This window comes from Phocoena sinus, chromosome 9, assembly GCF_008692025.1.
Source record: "Phocoena sinus isolate mPhoSin1 chromosome 9, mPhoSin1.pri, whole genome shotgun sequence".
Taxonomy (NCBI): Eukaryota; Metazoa; Chordata; class Mammalia; order Artiodactyla; family Phocoenidae; genus Phocoena; species Phocoena sinus.
In genome coordinates this window covers 76,206,233-76,226,772 of record NC_045771.1, presented here as the reverse complement: position 1 = coordinate 76,226,772, position 20,540 = coordinate 76,206,233, and the positions used below count along the sequence as shown (strand labels likewise).

The 20,540-nt window shown below is 40.7% G+C and overlaps 1 protein-coding gene across 1 annotated transcript in view; it reads left to right on the top strand.

Annotated features, from left to right (window-relative positions):
* The window catches only part of IGF2BP3 (insulin like growth factor 2 mRNA binding protein 3), a 141,039-nt gene that overhangs the window by 25,737 nt on the left and 94,762 nt on the right, over window positions 1–20,540 (top strand). Inside the window, 1 exon segment of the mRNA XM_032643137.1 lies at window positions 14,146–14,194. Within this exon segment, the coding sequence (XP_032499028.1) occupies window positions 14,146–14,194 (49 nt within the window).

Here is a 20,540-nt window from a genome sequence, read left to right as displayed (position 1 = left end):
CCCGCGTACCGCAAAACAACAACAACAACAAAGCCCGGGGCTTCCCTGGTGGCGCAGAGGTTGAGAGTCCACCTGCCGATGCGGGGGACACGGGTTCGTGCCCCGGTCCGGGAGGATCCCACGTGCCGCGGAGCAACTGGGCCCGTGAGCCATGGCCACTGGGCCTGCGCGTCTGGAGCCTGTGCTTCGCAACGGGAGAGGCCACAACAGTGAGAGGCCCACGTACCGCAAAAAAAAAAAAACAAAAAAAAACCCAAATCAGAAAAAGAAATTCTTCAATTACATAAAACAGAATTTTCATACTGATTCTCTTGCAAGCAATAACAATTGTTATTTTATTTGCTTGATTATACAAAATATTAAAATTAGAAATATAAAAAAAATTAGTAATATAAATCATGTGAATTGTATAACTCTACTTCTTGGAAACAAGAAGGCATCTAAACTTCATTGTTCAAACTGTCAGGTGTACTGGGATTGTTGTAGTTGCTAAAGTTGATGAGAAGATTATATAACTTGATAATGACCAACTGCAACTTTCTCACTTAAAAAAGCAAAACAAACCCAAGGATTTGTCTTGGATAAGGACCACGTCCAGGTATCAGTAATATGAAATAAAACATTAATATAGAGATATCCCTATGTTCAAAATACAGCACTTTTAAAAATTGAGTCCTCTTAAAACACCTCTTCTTGCAGATATAGTTTACTTAGTGATGGGGACTTTTATGTGGAAAATAAATATTACATATAAAATGTTGTATGATCCTGAAATTACTTTGATAAGTGGAAATAAAATTCAATCAGTTTTCCCTTTGAGTAACAAGTATACTACATTTTAGATCAGCTCTGTCCGGTTGAAAGATGTGAACTATGTATATGTAATTTAAACTTTTCTAGTAGCCACAGGTAGACTTAAAAAATAGCAGGTGAAATTAATATTTTATACAACCTAGTCTAGAACTTTAAATTTTTTAACATGTGATCAGTATAAAAATTGTTGAGAAATCTTATTATACTCCTATTTTTGTACTGTATTCTTTAAAATCTGTTACATATGTTACAGTCATAGAACAATTCAGTTTGGACTGGGCTAGCCACACTTCAGGTGCTCAGTAGCCTCATGTGACCAGTGAATATTCCATTAGATAGAGCAGTTTTAAGATACACAGCTTGTGGGACTTCCCTGGTGGCACAGTGGTTAAGAATCCACCTGCTAATGCAGAGGACACTGGTTTGAGCCCTGGTCTGGGGAGATCCCACATGCCGCAGAGCAGCTGAGCCTGTGAGCCACAACTGCTGAGCCCTCATGCCACAACTACTGAAGCCCATGCTCCTAGAGCCCGTGCTCTGCAACAAAGAGAAGCCACTGCAATGAGAAGCCTGCAGACTGCAATGAAGAGTAACCCCTGCTCGCCGCAACTAGAGAAAGCCTGCCTGCAGCAACGAAGACCCAACGCAGCCATAAATAAATAAATAAGTTTATTAAAAAAAAGATACACAGCTTGTAAAATCACTTGTTAAAAAATATGATGGGGCTTCCCTGGTGGCGCAGTGGTTGAGAGTCAGCCTGCAGATGCAGGGCACACGGGTTTGTGCCCTGGTCCGGGAGGATCCCACATGCTGCAGAGCGGCTGGGCCCGTGAGCCATGGCCGCTGAGCTTGCGCGTCTGGAGCCTGTGCTCCACAACGGGAGAGGCCACAACAGTGAGAGGCCCGCGTACTGGAAAAAAAAAAAAAAGAAAGAAAAAAAATATGATGAGTCTTGCTGGGAAAAAATGTAATGGTATTTATAAAATTAGTTTGTGGGAAAACGGGAATGATTATTTTTCAGTTTGACTCAAACGTATTAGAGGTTTTGTATCTTAGTACTTCATTCCTTTGTGACCACCCTAATTTTCAGGCAATATATATGTATTTGCTATATTGTGTTAATGTTACACTTTTTTAAAAATAAATTTTATTTATTTATTTAGGCTGTGCTGGGTCTTCGTTGCTGCACGCGGGCCCTCTCTAGTTGCGGTGAGCGGGGACCACTCCTTGTTGCACTGCACGGGCCTCTCATCGCGGTGGCCTCTCTCATTGTGGAGCACGGGCTCTAGGCACGTGGGCTTCAGTAGTTGCAGCATGCAGGCTCAGTAGTTGTGGCTCACGGGCTCAGCTGCTACACGGCATGTGGGATCTTCCCAGACCAGGGATTGAACCCGTGTCCCCTGCGTTGGCAGACGGATTCTCAACCACTGCGCCACCAGGGAAGCCCTACACTTTTGAAAGAGTCATACAGGCACTGGGTCTTTTATTTAAATAGACACTGTCCCTGATGTTCAACTACATGCATTTCTGTGGTTGGTTGAAATACTTGTGGTGACTTTTCTGGTTAAAGACACATTTTCAGATTCTCAGTGTGAAGACTAGAGAAATCTTTTGGTTATTCAGGAATCAAGGTCAGTTTGTTTCCTATTAATTCAACTATTACTTTTCAAAGTGATCTGTCATCTTGCCTTGCACATATCCTAATGAAGGTCAAGAACTTTATATTCCTCCGTTGAAGGGACATATAGTCTCCTACAAGAAAAAGAGACAGCAGTGTATATTTGCAGGCATTAGTAATAAGAACAGCACATAGAAGAACATTCAGCCTTTCCTGGACTCTACCAAGTTTCCATCCGTACGCTTAGGGCTGTCAGACTGTTCTACATAGATGCAGATGATAGTGTGCACCTTTAAAAGATAAATACCTCTGTTTTCCTTAGTGGGACATGGATATTATTCCCATGAAGATGTGGGAGCTGAGGAATGACAGAAAAATCACCTGAGATTCTCACTTAGAACTGTTGTGTTAAAAGAGTCTTTTGTTTCTTTATTCCTTGTTGAAGAATTGTTGAGTAATTGCCTGTTAGGAACCAGGAAATCTGCTAAGCACGGGAGTATACAATAGTCAATAAGGTAGAAATGACTTGGCCTTCATGGGGCGTGCCCTGTTAAATAGACCTCAGTGGCCACCAAACTTAAGTGTGTGTGAAACCACATTTCCCTGCCCCATCCCCAGAGACTCTGATCTAGGAGGTCTGTATTAGGGCCTGGGTATTTTCATTTTAAGTAAGCCATCCTGGTGATTCTAATGTAGATGCTCCTTAGACCACCCTTGGAATGACATCTCTTTGTTTTTTAATTTTATTGAAGTATAGTTAATTTACAATGTTGTGTTAATTTTTGCTGTACAGCAAAGTGATTCAGTTCTTTTCGTATTTTTCATTATGGTTTATCACAGGATACTGAATATAGTTCCCAGTGCTATACAAGAGGACCTTGTTGTTTATCCATCCTATATATAATAGTTTGCATCTGCTAATCCCAACCTCCCAACTTTCCCTCCCCCACCCCTTTCCCCCTTAGGAACCACAAGTCTGTTCTCTATATTTGTGAGCCTGTTTTTGATATTTTATTTATTTATTTATTTTTGGCTGGGTTGGTTCTTTGTTGCTGTGCGCGGGCTTTTTCTAGTTGCGGTGAGCGGGGGCTACTCTTGGTTGCAGTGCGCGGGCTTCTCATTGCTGTGGCTTCTCTTGTTGCGGAGTGAGGGCTCTAGGTGCGTGAGCTTCAGTAGTTGTGGCACGCGGGCTCAGTAATTGTGGCTCGCGGGCTCTAGAGCTCAGGCTCAGTAGTTGTGGCGCACGGGCTTAGTTGCTCCGCAGCATGTGGGATCTTCCTCGACCAGGGCTCGAGCCCTGTGTCGCCTGCATTGGCCAGCGGATTCTTAACCACTGCGCCACTTAGGGAAGTTCTGGGAGCGCAGTCTTAACCACCGGACCACCAGGGAAGTCCCCGGTGCAATGAGTTTTGAAAGCTATATATACCTGTGAAAGTACACCCACTATCAAGATGTGGAATACTTCTATCCTTGACGTAATACATATACATGTATGTGTATGTGTGTGTGTGTATATATATATATATATATATATATATATATATATATATGTTTTGCAGGGGTACTTTTTTTTTTTCCTTTGAGCTTATCCCTTTTACCTGGACATTTGGGTTCTTCCCAGTTTTACTGGTTTACAAACTTAGAGCTAAGATGTTGGGTTTTTTTTTTTACGGTACGCGGGCCTCTCACTGTTGTGGCCTCTCCCGTTGCGGAGCACAGGCTCCGGACGCGCAGGCTCAGCGGCCATGGCTCACGGGCCCAGCCGCTCCGCGGCATGTGGGATCCTCCCGGACCGGGGCACGCACCCATGTCCCCCGCATCGGCAGGTGGACTCTCAACCACTGCGCCACCAGGGAAGCCCTATAGCTAAGTTTTTGAGTCGGTTGCAGCTTTATCTAGAGAGACACTGTAAGGAGGAGAATGCTTGAGAGGCTGCATTTCTAGTCTGAGGATTTGATAAGAGACTGCCGAGTCAGTCATGAGGCAGGGTTATGCCAGTTGACACTTATCACCAGCAATCTGAAATGCATCATTTCCCCAGGTATTCATCTACTTGGAGTATTCTGCTTTAAAAAAAAAAAAAATTGAGGTTGACCTTTTAAGGAGCTAATTTTTAACTGTATAAAAGAAGCAAGGATAGATATAATTACAGTGTTGAATATTGCAATTAGTACAAGTAATTGTATTGAATTTGGCCAGGTTGAACTTCCTCTTTGGGCATAGTTTGTGTTGGTTGGGCACAGCTTAGAATGAAAATCTGCAGCTGGTTCAGAGTGCCTGCAAGTGACAGGTTGAAGAGGCCAGGCCATACTGCTCTGAGTCCAGAGGCTTGTCTTTTTATTTGAAAATGACCAGTACACATATGGACCATGTGTCCCAGCTCTTTGTGTAAGAGATCAAGGCAAAGAGGAAAATGTTAGAAGTTAAGTTAGACTTGGTTTTCTCTTCCTGTCTTCAGCTGGTATTAGCTGTGTTAGATCATGATCCAAGCAAGCCTCGGCCTCTTTATATCTGTGAAGTGGGAAAGTGGTGATTCTTTTGATTTGTATAAGTGATAGTAGAAAGAAAGAAAGGAGGGATGGCCTTTTGGGAGAAACAAGATAAAGAAAATGAACATTTAGGACTTATAGGTGGTTTGGATGGAAGGTTGCAAGTCTGTACACTTGTATGTCTTGCACTGCAACTTAGCATGAAATGACTAGCTTTAAGGGCCTAGGTGCCAGTGTATACAATTTTCATAATATCTTGAGGCAGTTGAATTAGCTGAGTTTCCAGCATAGTTGACTTTCTTGGTATTCATATGTAACCTTGTCCATTTAATGTCAATATTGAGTTTTAGTATGTGAATTGATTGTACGGTTTAAAGCTGTGGAGCAAAGTGAAAATTTTGCTTGAGATTGGCATATCTTTGACCTTTGGGTTTAACACGCAACCTGTAATTTTTCTGAAGTTTTTTTGATAATGGTTACGTTATTGGTTGGATTATAAGTGAAATCAGTAAGATGGAATATAGTTAGGAGGATAGACTGTGGAGCCAGAATGCCAAGAGCTGGATTCTGACCCTGCCACTCATTAGCAGGGTATGTTTGGGCAAGATAAACTTGTGCTTTTGTCTTTGAATCTATAAAACGCTTACTGGGAGGGTTACATGAGATAACAAACATTGTCTTAGGCAGTTTGGGCTGCTGTAATAAAATACCATAGACTGGATGGCTTAACAGATGTTTATTTCTCACAATTCTGGAGGCTGGGAAGTCCAAGGTCAAGGTGCACACAGATTCTTTGGGTTCTTGCTGAGGGCCCCGTTCTTGGCTTATATAGACAGATGCCTTCTTGCTGTGAGGTCACATAATCTTTCCTCAGTGTGTGCAGTGAACAGAGCCCTGGTCTCTCTTCTTAGAAAAACAGTAATCACATTATGGGGGCTCCATGCTTATGTCCTCACATTAGCCTAAACACTTCCCAGAGTCCCCATCTCCTAACAGCATCACATTGGGGGATAGGGCTGCAACATACGAATTTTTTGGGGGGGGCATAAACATTCAATCCATAACAGACATAAAGCATTTTCTTGTTTATATTCTTATTTATACCTGTCAAGCTTTAATGTGGAAAAAAGACGTAAATATCAAAGACTTTTGGCAAAAACTTAGTAACCTAAAATTTGAATTGAAAATAACAGTTGGCCCTCCATATCCATGGGTTCTTCATCTGTGGATTCAACCCACTATAGATGAAAAATGATTGGGGAAAAAAATCCAGAAAGTTCCATAGAGCAAAACTTGAATTTGCCTTTTGGGGGCAACTGTTTACATCTCATTTATATTGTATTTACACCTATTTACATAGCATCTACATTGCATTAGGTATTATAAGTAATCTAGAGATGATTTAAAGTATATGGGGGCTTCCCTGGTGGTGCAGTGGTTGAGAATCTGCCTGCCAATGCAGGGGACACGGGTTTGAGCCCTGGTCCGGGAAGATCCCACATGCCGCGGAGCAACTAAGCCTGTGCACAACTACTGAGCCTGTGCTCTAGAGCCCGTGAGCCACAACTGCTGAAGCCCGCGCGCCTAGAGCCCGTGCTGTGCAACAAGAGAAGCCACTGCAATGAGAAGCCCGCACACTGCAACGAAGAGTAGCCCCGCTCATTGCAACTAGAGAAAGCCCACGTGCAGCAACGAAGACCCAACGCAGCCAAAAATAAAATAACTAAATTAAATAAATTTAAATAAATAAGTAAAGTATATGGGATACTATCCATTTTATATAAGGCACTTGAGCATCCGTGGATTTTGGTATCTGAGGGGCTTCTGGAACTAATCCCCTGTGAATTTGGAAGGATGACTGTAATCACCGTGGACACATGGTTTATTTCGCTTTCAAACAAAATGGGTATTGTCTAGCTCTGGCCTAGGAGTAATGACCAGCCCTATAACAGCACCCAGGTTGTGTCTCGTTGTATTATTTCTGACTAAAAGGAACCAGTGCTCCATGTAGATGAAACTGGTTGCAGACGGGGGCAGGAAGTGTACAAGTTGAACCTGGATTATCATAACAGAAGGCAAAAAAGCTCTCAAAGATAGCTGGAGTCATTTCAAAAGATACAGGATCAGTGTGACGAGGCCTCCACTGATTAACCAAAGATGGGGCAATTTGAGCATTAAAAGGAATTAATGCAGCGGGTTGGTACACACAAAGTATTTGTGAATCCATAATGTTACTGAAAAAAATAAGCATTTGGTCATCTTTGGACAATGCCAGGGGACCAACTCATCATTCTGAAAAGTTTAAAACAATAATGTCTTTGAACTCCTGAAAGAAGACATTGAAATGAGGATTTGCATGAAGCTGGTTTATTTAGGAGATGGTTTCATCTCCAAATGAGGGAATGGGGAGGGTGAAATGGGGGTTTAGGACAAGCCAACGAAGGGCACTTTATTGAGGTTGCCATAAGGAAATAGGACCTTTGAGAAATGTACAGAATGTTTCCCAGGTGGAAGACTGGGACATTTATCTACTGGCTCGCAACAGTTCTCCTCTGTAAATTACAGGTTGTCTTGAGGGTTTCATCTCTCCTCTGTTTCTGGGCTGTTCTTTTTTTTTTTTTTAATTTTCCCTTTTGACAAAGGGTGTTTATTTTTTAAACATCGTTATTGGAGTATAATTGCTTTACAATAGTGTGTTAGTTTCTGCTTTGTAACAAACTGAATCAGCTATACATATACATATATCCCCATATCTTTTCCTCTTGCACCTCCCTCCCACCCTCCCTATCCCACCCCTCTAGGTGGTCACAAAGCACTGAGCTGATCTCCCTGTGCTATGCAGCTGCTTCCCACTAGCTATCTATTTGACATTTGGTAGTGTATATATGTCCATGCCACTCTCTCACTTCTTCCCAGCTTACCCTTCCCCCTCCCTGTGTCCTCAAGTCCATTCTCTATGTCTGCATCTTTATTCCTGTTCTGACCCTAGGTTCTTCAGAACCTTTTTTTTTTTTTTAAGATTCCATATATATGTGTTAGCATATGGTATTTGTTTTTCTCTTTCTGACTTCACTCTGTATGACAGACTCTAGGTCCATCCACCTCACTACAAATAACTCAATTTCGTTTCTTTTTATGGCTCAGTAATATTCCATTGTATACACGTGCCACATCTTCTTTATCCATTCATCTGTCGATGGACATTTAGGTTGCTTCCGTGTCCTGGATATTGTAAATAGAGCTGCAGTGAGTATTGTGGTACATGACTCTTTTTAAATTATGGTTTTCTCAGGGTGTATGCCCAGCAGTGGGATTGCTGGGTTGTATGGTAGTTCTATTTTTAGTTTTTTAAGGAACCTCCATACTATTCTCCATAGTGGCTGTGTCAATTTACATTCCTCTGGGCTCTTCTTGAACTCTTCTGAGGCTTTGGTGAAAAATCTGAGGTGAAACAGAGATGCCTAAGGGTGTGCTTAGGGGTGGAAGGAGGTGGGACAACTTCACTGTGCTTGGGACTGTCTGCCACAGCTGTGAATGAAATCAGAGGTGAGCAGGGGGATGTGATGAGCAGCACAAAACCATCTGCAGAAGGGAAAGAATCAAATACTTACCCTGCCTTTACTATACTTACTGCGGTTCAGCGTATCCAAATATGTGATAAAGGAAAGTTGTTCTTTATGGAAGAACTCCAGCTAAATTAAAAACTACGGGGCTTCCCTGGGGGCGCAGTGGTTAAGAATCCACCTGCCAATGTAGGGTACACGGATTCAAGCCCTGGTCCGGGAAGATCCCACATGCCGCAGAGCAACTAAGCCCGTGCGCCACAACTACTGAGCCTGTGCTCTAGAGTCCACGAACCACAAGTACTGAGCCCTTGTGCCACAACTACTGAAGCCTGTGCACCTAGAGCCCGTGCTCCGCAACAAGAGAAGCCACAGCGATGAGAAGCTAGCGCACCGCAACAAAGAATAGCTCTTGTTCACCACAACTAGAGAAAGCCCGCGCAGCAGCAAAGACCCAGCGCAGCTATAAACAAACAAACAAACAAATAAATTCATTAAAAAAATATGGATGGCATGATACAATGAGGAAATACATTTTCAACCTTTATGAAACAGTGGATTTAGGCAGTGATCATTAGTGATTGCAACATCACAGGTAGACAACCAGGGATAATGTATCTTTTCATGGAAGTATAAAACCTCCCCTGTGATAGTTTATTGTCTCTCCCTAAACAAACAACAGCAAAAAACAAGTCAGATTTTCAGATCTAATTACCACTTTTATAGGGGTCAGAGTAACATCATAATAAACACCACCATGGGAGTGTAAGTAACAAAATCCAGGCAGTGAGAAACCAGGAGACAAATGACAGGTTTGGGATATTTTTATTCTCCGAATAAGTTGTAAGGATAGAAAGGGAAACATGTAGCTTATGAGGCTAGAGTCATACTGAAGCATGTGCAGTGTATGGCTGTTTTTTGATACTGATTGAACAAACTTAAAAAAATTTTTTTTATATGGGGAAATGTAAACTAACTAGATATTCAGTATGAAGTTTTTATCCATTTTTAAGGACATAATAGTATTTTGTCTACTTAAAGAGTTGTTTGAAAGAAGATGCTAATATAAAAGACATGAGAATGACAAAAATTGAGGGTGGTGGTTACTTTCTAGGAGGCAGGCATTAGGGTGAGGGAAGAGCATGGTAGCTTCAATTGTCTTGTTCTGATTTGGTGAGGTGGGTTCATATATGTTTTATACTTTGTAATGTAAAGGTATTACACATCATTGTATATCAAATTCAACATAGCAATTATTTAAAATGACACAAAGAGGATGCAATGGGTAAAACCCAGAATGAGTAATTGCACAGGATTTATTACCTGGACCTCCAAATAAATAGCAAGAAAACAGAGTGAAGGGGAACTCTTATATCCAAGAGACCTAAGAGATGTTGACTCTACACATGTGGGCATATTGTTGGGATCTTGATATGAACAGACCAACTATAAAAAGATAGTTATTAAGCAGTTGGAAATAAACAGAGTGTGGGTATTTGTTCTCAAGGAATTTTTGTTAATCACTTTTAGAAGCAATAATGGTGATATAGTTAATTTTAAACAAAAAAGGTCCTTTTGTCAGTATTTATAGATGTACTGTAGCGTGACAGGCCATGTAAGTGGGACTTGTTGGTACAGGTGTGAGTATAGATAAACAAGATCAGGTGATCATACTTGGTAACTGATACAGGCATATGGAGGTTGATATGATTTTTCTCCTTTGGTGTCCATTTGAAAACTTCCATAAAATCAATTTAAGTCAGTTCCATTTATTACTAAAACTTTTGAAGATGCCCTTAGGAGTCTATATGAACTTTATTGGCTTTTTATCCTGTAATTAAACCAGCTTTTAATAAATAATGAGGGACTTCCCTGATGGCACAGTATTTAAGAATCCGCTTGCCAGTGCTGGGGACACGGGTTCGATCCCTGGTTCGGGAGGATCCTACATGCCTCGGAGCAACTAAGCCGGTGTGCCACGACTACTGAGCCTGTGCTCTAGAGCCCGCAAGCCACGATTACTGAACTTGAGTGCTACTTCTATCGAAGCCCGTGTGCCACAACTACTGAAGCCCACACGCCTAGAGCCCGTGCTCTGTAACAAAAGAAGCCACTGCAATGAGAAGCCCATGCACCGTAATGAAGAGTAGCCCCCGCTCGCCGCAGCTAGAGAAAGCCTGCACACAGCAAGGAAGACCCAGTGCAGCCCAAAAAAAAAGAGTACTGAATTTTATTGCAACTATTTCAGGCACAGTAAGCATTTTTTAAAGGTTAAATGAGAGCTTAAACTTTACCTCATTTTTCCCTCTCAGGGGGAAAACCCTTAAATTCTATATGATTAACTTATAAGTAGATTGTGTGGAAGTTTTCTTTTAAAATAGCACAAGAGATTAAATCGGCATTTTCCTGTTTTTGTTCTCAAACTTCAGTGTAGCTATTGTTCTTCTCACTCCCCCATGAGCTGTAATAAAATCATGTTAGTTTTTGGTTGGTGGATCCATGAGTCTTGTGTTTTCTTCCCCTTCTATATGTTATAACAAATGTTAATTTAACTATCAATTGAGTGCTTCTCAGGTGCCACACACTGTTCCAGACTCTGAATGCAACAGTGAACAAGACAGCCTAATGAGTCCCTGTTGTTACAGGGAGTGATCCTTGTTACTACGTAAGTGTGTTTTAGGAGGAGGTGAAACACCAACTTATTTTGCTGATAGTTAAATTGAACTTTAATGAGTGGGTAATCACAGTGGAAAACAGTATCCGTTTTCTTGACTCTTATTTAGCATCAAACCCAAAGATAACCAACCTATTTCTAAAAGCTCAGATGGGAGATGGGAGCTAAGAATACAGGTGATAGTGTTTTTTTGTTTTTTTTAAATTAATTAATTTATTTTTGGCTGTGTTGGGTCTTTGTTGCTGCGCGCGGGCTTTTTCTAGTTGTGGCAAGCGGGGGCTACTCTTCATTGTCGTGCGCGGGCTTCTCATCGCGGTGGCTTCTCTTGTTGCGGAAGAAGGGCCCTAGGGGCTCGGGCTTCAGAGTTGTGGTGCATGGGCTTAGTTGCTCCGAGGCATGTGAGATCTTCCTGGACCAGGGATCAAACCCGTGTCCCCTGTATTGGCAGGCGGATTCTTAACCTCTGCGCCATCAGGGAAGTCCAGGTGATAGTGTTTTAACTGTGTATAGCGAACTTGATTAGTACAGCTGAGTGGGGTCGTTTTTCTCAAGTACCTTCTGGGTCAGAGGTTTGTGTTTATGTACTAGATGAGAATTCATGCCTTTGCTTGGACTTTTTTAATGCTGGGCCTTTTGGCTCTTGTAGTGATAAGAGTGGACCATGGGGAGAGGAGCTAGAGGTGAAACTGCAGAGTTTAAGATTAGTTACTGGGTAAGTGGGAAAGAACACTGCTAGATGTCAAAACACTAACTGTATGAAAATAATCCTGGTATTTGTCTAAAATGAAACACGAGAGAATCAGATAATAGAAAAGGGACAGCCATTTAAGGGAAATAATTATTCTGGAGGAACTTCTAATAAGTAAATGGGTGCCAGATGTACATTTTGAAGAATGGGGAAAACATGGCTAATGGATTACTTCTAATGTACAAAAAATAGTATCCTATTTAAAGAAGTTCTTGGGAACCCTGTGAAGTAGGTATTTGTTGTTTTAATAATGAATAATTGCCTGCTTGGTGACCATAGCTCTCTATGTACACTTCTGTGTGTGCTTTTGGGAAAATTTTTTGGTAATATATACACCCAGAAAAATGAGTCCAGTAGAGATGAATACTTAGTTTCTTAACATTGTGCTGTAATTTATTACTGTGTCAGATGCTTGATTAAGACAGATTAGTACTTGCAATGTATAGTAAATAATTCTTACTTCCTTGGTTACCCAGGGTAAGTATTTACACAGTGTGAGTAACTTTTCTGCTACCTAAAGCAATACATGGCAGATTTGAAATCTATGTTTTAGGAATGTTTTTATTAGGGTATATTTTTTAAGGTAAATATAAAACTTATACAAAAGCAGAGATACAGTACACATCCTGCAGCTTTAACACTTATTAGCACATGAGTTTTTTTTTAGCACATGAGTTATTTTTGAAACAAATCCCAGAATAACGTGTAAATTCTAAGACTATGTGGTGTTTGAAAATTTTTTCTTAAATTGTCATTCTGTCACTATCTCTTTGATATATTGCCCTTGGTGATTGTGCTTTGTTTCACTGTCTCATAAAAATAATGTAAAAATGATTTTTCCTTCATCGTCTATTTTATCATTATAAACAGGATGTACCAGAGTTTGTTAATCTATATGTTCTTTAGAGTTCCATAAGGCATAGGCAGTGTCTGTGGCATTTATTTGTTGTTAAGGCTTTGGGGTGAATGGGAGAGACAAAGGAGTAGGCTGTGAATGTAGTCCCAGCTGGTGTTTTGCTGTGGTACTTAAAAGTGGATCGTTTGACCCAGAAAAGGAAATTAACTATAGTTCTAGAAGTTAAAAAATTATTTCACTTGAGATGTCATGCCCAATTGTTAGTCTCTCTCTTTTTTTAAAATAGCTAGTTGACTGTAAATTCCTTTCCTTCTAAGAGTGTGACTGGTATGTGGTATCCGTAGTACAATCTCACATAATTCATGTTCCTTCCTTCCTTCCTTCCTTCCTTCCACCCTCCCTCTCTTCTTCTGCTCCCTCCCTCTGATAGTATTGAGGAGGGGATAGAAGAAGAGGGATGTATATTACAATAGATTTTATTATTATATAAAATACATATTGTGTTTTATATACATACCATATGTATAGGTATATGTGTAGGCATTTGAACTAAGGTAGGGGATTTTTAATGTTTTTTTGTGCCATGGACTCCTTTGGCAGCCTGAAAAGTATGGACCTCTTAAGGTATTTTTAAGTGCATAAAATAAAACACATGGGATTATAAAGGAAATTATTTTGAAATAAAGTTAGAATAATGTTAAAGCTTGTAGTAGCATGTGTTTCTTAACATAATAAGGAAAAGTTCTAGCAACACAGCTAACTTTCACAGTAGTGATTATACATGATATTTAAAGATCTGCAACAACGTAAGTGATATGAAAATATCTGATTTATTTTAATGTCAAAAGTACAAGTCATATAATTCTACTGTTGTTTGATGCCAACATCCATAATTGAAGGTGGTGCTAAATTTCAGTTAGGGGATAGTGAAAATAAACATGTGATTTTCCCCCATACCCCACCCCTGCTATCCAAGTTCCTTGAATTCTGTCCATGGACCCCTTGGCTGTGATCTCAGATTAAGAACATCTGGACTAAGGCTTTGTTTGTGTTCTGGGATGCTTACTTTGAGGCTAAAGGGTTTGAACTTAGAATATAGTCATCAGATGAAATGTTTTTCAAACAATGTATCTGCCAATTTTAGTGGCTTTTAGAATAAGCCATAACAATCCAATGATGCTAGATTTCCAAATGGTCTCAGTATGCATATTGTGATAACCTTGTCTCCTTTTTCCTTCTTGGGCTGCCTTTTCTTATTATATATTAGTTTGTAATTAATATAAAGTATTTTAAGTAGTTTCTAAGCATCCATGTTGGCTATTAATATCTTCTGCATTTACTTTTTTTTTTTTTTCTTTTAAAAAACATTTTAATTCTTCTGCAGGATTCGGAAACTTCAGATACGAAATATCCCGCCTCATTTACAGTGGGAGGTAAGAATTTCTATATTTAAAACTAAGATTTTAGTATCTAAGCCTATTGGTAGTTTTTCCAAAGGTTTTTCTCCTTCCAACTCATGGATGTGCTAGAACACACATGGTTCTTCTCTTTTATGGTCTGTGTCTTGCATTGGGCTTTGCTTTGTAAGAGTATACTATATCTTTGAAAACAATCTGCTCTTTGAGATATTTAAAGTTGAAATAAGTTCTGGGGTAACTGTGTAAACTTGCTCATTCAGTCACATCCCACAGAATCTTGTTTGAGATCTTTCTGATGAGTTTTGCTAATTGTATTTAAATATGAAGTTCCCTCCTTGGCAATGTTTTAAAGAGCAAATACTGCTATTTATGCTTTATTTTAAAATGTTACTATGCTTTCTTTTGCTCACATGGTGGCACTGTAGTAATTGTATATAAACGCAAACCTTTTAGCACAATTGAATAGGCTGTGTCAGCAATTTCCAAACCATGTTGATGATGTCATGGTGAGAATTTGAGACCCCAGTAGTTGAAAAGATAAAAGGAAATGTCTGTTGACTCTTCCAGATGATGGACCTGAAAATTCTTAAAAGCTACTTTGGAGAGGGTGGTGCAGGGAAAACTGCTCAGCTTTTGTGTATTTTTAATATAAAAATCAAGAGTAACTAGCTTTGTGTGTTTCACATTAGTGTTCTAAAATGACATTTGTAGAGTCACTAAACCAGAACCTTCATCAAAATGCAAAGAATGGTTAAAAGGTTTCTTTGGTGGTGAGTTTAGGAAAGCTGGCCTGAGGTCTCATTCTCCAAGGTCCCAGTTGGTAACAAATCACTTATGCTCAGAATATTTTACAGCACATTTATTTTCAGAACAATGTTATTGAATTTAGTCTTTGTAGGACTTGGTTTTTTGGTCTATGTTGAATATTTTTCAAGTTATATAATGTATACTTTTGTAGATAGAAACAGTGACATTAGATTAAACTCAATGCATTTTCTTGTTTTAGTTTAACATTTGTTTAGGAAATTCAGTGTCTTGGAGGATGAGTCCCTGAATCAAGTGTCATGGTATCAAGATTACTGGTTTAATCCCCTTTTTAATTTATGTGTTTTTTTTTAATTGGAGTATAGTTGATTTACAGTGTGTTAGTTTCAGGTGTACAGCAAAGTGATTCAGTTTTATATACATATATATACACATATATATATTGGGTTGGCCAAAAAGTTCATTCTGGTTTTTCCATAACCTCTCATGGGAAAACCTGAATGAATTTTTTGGCCAACTCAATATATACATATATTCTTTTTCAGATTCTTTTCCATTATGCGTTATTACAAGATATTGAATATAATTCCCTGTGCTCTACAGTAGGTCCTTGTTATTTATTTATAGTAGCGTGTGCATGTTAATTAATCCCTTCATTTTAACATGGGCTGTGTTAAATATGATTTTCTACTTGGGAACTATATCTAGTGTAATGTAGCTTTCAATGAAAGAGTCAAATGGTGGCAGCCAATTTTACGTAAGTGAATTGTTAGTGTAGTAGCATATCAGCTATAGGCAAGTGGTAGTTTCCTTATAATTCATTCATAGTATCTCTTCAAATTTAGATTGCAGTGGCTTCTTGAGCATTGTTGATTCTAGTTTTGGTGGCTTCTCAAGATTTTAGTTCATTGCATTCTTCATTCTGGGTAAAATTTAATCTATGAGAATAAATCTTTATTTGCCACATCTAACTTTTTTTTTAAATTTCATTTTACCCATAGTCCTTTGAGGTAAGGTGAAGTTGGTGACATTATCTCCATTTTCAAATGGGCAAATACGGGCCCACAGGGTTCAAAGAATTAAGTAAGAACAGACACTGAATTTAAAGAGGCGTGGAACTAGACTTTGAAACTCTTGACCTTTGACCCTTTTACAGTTTAAAGGGTGGTTTGAAATACTGATTGACAAAAACTATTGAGGGCTTGTTAGGAGTAGGATGAACTATTGGGATATTTCCTTTCTTTGAAGGCTTGAATGACCACCATCTGTTATTTCCTTTTTGAGGAGTCACTTTGTGTAACATTTTATTTGTACACACTGAGCCTGCTGGTTGTCTCGTGCCAAAGCCTTATAGAAGGTGATAATTTTGCAGTTATATGTCTGGACTCCCTTTATAATGGAAAAATTAGACTTTGAATCCACGAATTAATCTTAGAATCACTGAAAATGTAATGACCAGACATTATGTACCTCCTGATTTGACGCGATAGGAAATACATAGCAACATAGATGAAAAATTCTTGTCAAAAAAATAGAGGTTTGACTGGATTCAATTTCAGTCTGACTTTGAGTTTATAAGAAGTATAGACGGTAGGGGCACAAATGAAATGATGCCATGAAGAAACACCTAGCCAATTCCAGAATATGGGACATTCCACGGGACAGATGACATTGTTTAGTAATCAAGTGATGGCATATTAAAAGGGAAGGGGACTGTTACAGAATAAGACCTATGAGAATAACAAAAAAGCAAGCATACACCTGCACTGAGTTATTTGTGAACCATGTAAACAGTCCTTAGGAGCAGCATGGAGTATCTAGAAAAGCCTTAGAGTTTTTTGCAGGAGGCTTTTGGCGTCAGACTTGGGATTACATCCCAGCTCCACTGCTTATTCGATATGGGATCTCTGAACCAGTTTTTAAAATTGTCGAAGCTTCATTTTCCTCCTTTCTAACGTGGGGATGATAACAGCCACTTGATTGGGTTGCTATGGGCGTTAATAGGATTATGCATGCTCAAACCCTTAAAAAATGCTTGGTACATATAAGTGCACCCTACATTTTAGCCATGGTATGAACAACACATTCATTTCCTCCCAACTTAAAGTTCTTGTGCTTAACTCAGATGCAGCCTATAGCACACACAAAAAAACAGGTATTCTACCGGGGGAATTAAATGTGGAGAATTACACAGATGCTAGAGGGCTGAATGAGCAAAGACGGAATCCGTAGATAGTGAGGACTATAGCAGCTCCCACCCTGAGGCTGAGTGGGGAGGAAAGGGGTCAAGGGAACAGGGTGAGGTTATCAGATCCTAGAAGCTTGAAGGAAGAGCTCTGAGTAGCTGAGAGTGAGCAAAGGATGCTCCCTGGCTGTAGCTGGTGCCTGGGATGGGGGAAAAAGGGAAGTGATGAAGCTGGTTCTGGGAATGCCCAGAGCCGCTAGAGTCCCAAACCCATGGCTGTTAGGATGATGCTGATAAATGGGAAGGAACACGTGTCATCTCCACTCGTGCTCTCCAGTCCCCCTCTTGTGCATTCTGTCAGCAGAAACCACCAGGGAATGGCTGGCAAAGGTGCGATAATAGGGTAGAGTCCCAGTCCCAGCATCACAGAGTTGGAAGGTGTATTTGGAACTGAGAGCTTAATTTCCAGTCAGAGTCCTATCCCAAAAGTGAAAGTTCCTCCCCTGTTCTGCCAGTGCTCTTCTAAGCCATTTTCTGTGGGGTCATCAAAGAAATGACAGAATCGGGGACCATGGCAGAAACACCATGAGATAACAGTGCTAAGAGGCGTTTTATAAGGTCTGTAACTGGATTGTTGATTATCTTTATACCACTGTGATACTTTATGTTTTTATTTCTTATTTACATTACCTTTTTACCACTAGATCCTGCTGAATGACACACGGGGATTCCTCTCAAGTTCTTGGAATACCACGTCATGCACGCTTTGTGTGTCATGTGGGGCTTAAATGATTTCTAGCCCATTAGTTTTGGTTGATGGTAAAGTGCACTCAAGTGTTCTGGACTGGCTAAATGTTTCACTGCTTAAGTGTTTTGGCAGATAAAGATATGGGGAAACTAACTTTTGGAAGGACCTGCTGCTGGAGAATTAGGTAGGTTTGTTTTTTCCCCCAAATAGGTGGAATGTAGAAGGGAAATAGAAGAAACTGTTTCTACTCCCTCTCCAACCCTCTTGCCTGAGGTACTGGAAGAATAGATCTGTGGTGTGACCAGAACTGGAAGGGCTCCTCTACAAGTAGTCCTAATGTTGGACAGATCTGCATCCTCAGATGCCCTAAGGGATGTAAACGTGTGTGATAAGGGTTTGAGGGAACACCTTGGGCAAACACCAAAGAGGTGAAGAAGGGATAGAGCCCCAGAACACTTGACTTTAAACACCTTTGAGAAGAATCCTTTTTCTTTTGCCTGACTCAGTGTCTTAAATTGGCCCCATTTTCTGAATTTAAGGGGTATCTTTCTTCATTTAAAAAATAAATTGCCAAGGCCTTAGGAAAGGACTTCTCAGAGAGAGTTTTTCCTAATCTTATCATCTTAATACTACTCTCCAATCAGTTATTAGTACTCATAAAATGTTAAAAGGGAATACCCTCCCGGAAGGGAAATGTAACGCCCATTAATTATGTAAATGAAGGGTCTAGAGTAAAGGGCAAGTTAGTTTCTCATTTGGGGGTCAGGTATTGAATGAAAGTAGAATGATGCTTCCACAGAGGTTAGTGTCTGGCAAAACAGACTGAGCTACTGAGTTTGTGGTTTGCATCATAAGGCCCTGACTGCCCATGCCTGGAGTGACTGTATTTTCTGAGGCAAAATTTTGAATATATGATCTGACAAATACTTACGGGGAATGCATAATTTAAAATTACAACTTGTTGGAAAATGCAAAATGTCTGTTGGCTTTACCTCAAGGCTTGGATATCAGATTTTTCCTGGACTTAATTGAGGTGAGAAGATGAATATCTTGGGAAGGAACTCTGAAGAGGTTTCCACACTGTAAGATCCATTTTTCTGCCACATGTGTTGTCTGGTGTGATTGAGTAAAGGAAGTGGAAGCTGTCTCCTGGCCTAAACATAGGGCAGTAAAGGGGGGCTCTTCATAACTAAAGCATCCTCGAATTGCATCCAGGCTTCTGACATACCAGGGGGTTGGTCTCTGGTTCTTGACATGGAAAGCAAGTAACCAGTATGCTGAAAATGAAAGCCCAAAACTACAAGTCGAACATTGCGATGTAAAATATTCTTTGCTTTTTTTCCTCAGCAGAGTTATCTTAATGATTTCTCTTTCGAAGTTCTTTTTGGTTGTTCTGTGTAAGCTTGAGGCAATTTTTGGAAGTAAGTAGATCTTGTAGGAAATCTTAAAAGGCTTTTTCTGTTGGGCCATAGGATTGCCCTAACAGAACACTTTCTTTATTGAAACACTTTGGCTTGTTAGTTTGAACCCACCCCCTAGTAACCAGTTTGGAGAAAGTTGACTTCTAGGGCATAAGGAATGTTAGAAAGCCTTGGCTTCTTTCATGATGAAAAGAAGTTTTTGTTTTTTTTTTTTTTTTTGCGGGCCTCTCACTATTGTGGCCTCTCCCGTTGCGGAGCACAGGCTCCAGACGCGCAGGCTCAGTGGCCATGGCTCACGGGTTCAGTTGCTCCGCGGCATGTGGGATCTTCCCGGAGCGGGGCACGAACCCGTGTCCCCTGCATCGGCAGGCAGACTCTCAACCACTGCCCCACCAGGGAAGCCCCATGAAAAGAAGTTTTTTCTCTGAAGTTTGGGGGTGGGGAGTGTGGCATGAGTGGTAAGATGTAGTGGGATGAGGCTGAACTTCCCTGTAAATTACACTCACGCAAGTTACATCCACTCTCTGGCAGAAGGGCTAAAGCTTTAGAGGGATGCCTGTGTTTCAGACTGTAATGAAAAATACACTGTAATAGGACACCTTGTGAGATGAGGCTGGTACTTATTTTTTTTAAACTTAATTTTATTTATTTATTTTTGGCTGCATTGGGTCTTCGCTGCTGAGCGCAGGCTTTCTCTAGTTGCGGCGAGCAGGGGCTACTCTTTGTTGCCGTGCACGGGCTTCTCGTTTCCGTGGCTTCTCTTGTTGCAGAGCATGGGCTCTAGGCACGCGGGCTCAGTAGTTGTGGCACATGGGCTTAGTTGCCCTGCGGTCCGTGGGATCTTCTCGGACCAGGGCTCGAACCTGTGTCTCCTGCATTGGCAGGCGGATTCTTTTTTTTTTTTTTGCGGTACGCAGGCCTCTCACTGCTGTGGCCTCTCCCGTTGCGGAGCACAGGCTCCGGACGCGCAGGCTCAGCGGCCATGGCTCACGGACCCAGCTGCTCCATGGCATGTGGGATCTTCCCGGACCGGGGCACAAACCCGTGTCCCCTGCACCAGCAGGCAGACTCTCAACCACTGCGCCACCAGGGAAGCCCCAGGCAGGCGGATTCTTAACCACTGCCTCACCAGGGAAGTCCCTTAAAGGTTGCCTTTTGCAGCAGACATCTTGGAGTCGTAATGTAGTAGCAGAAAAACACTGTTCTGGGTTGGTGATTTTCAAAGTTCTCTCTTTTCTTTGG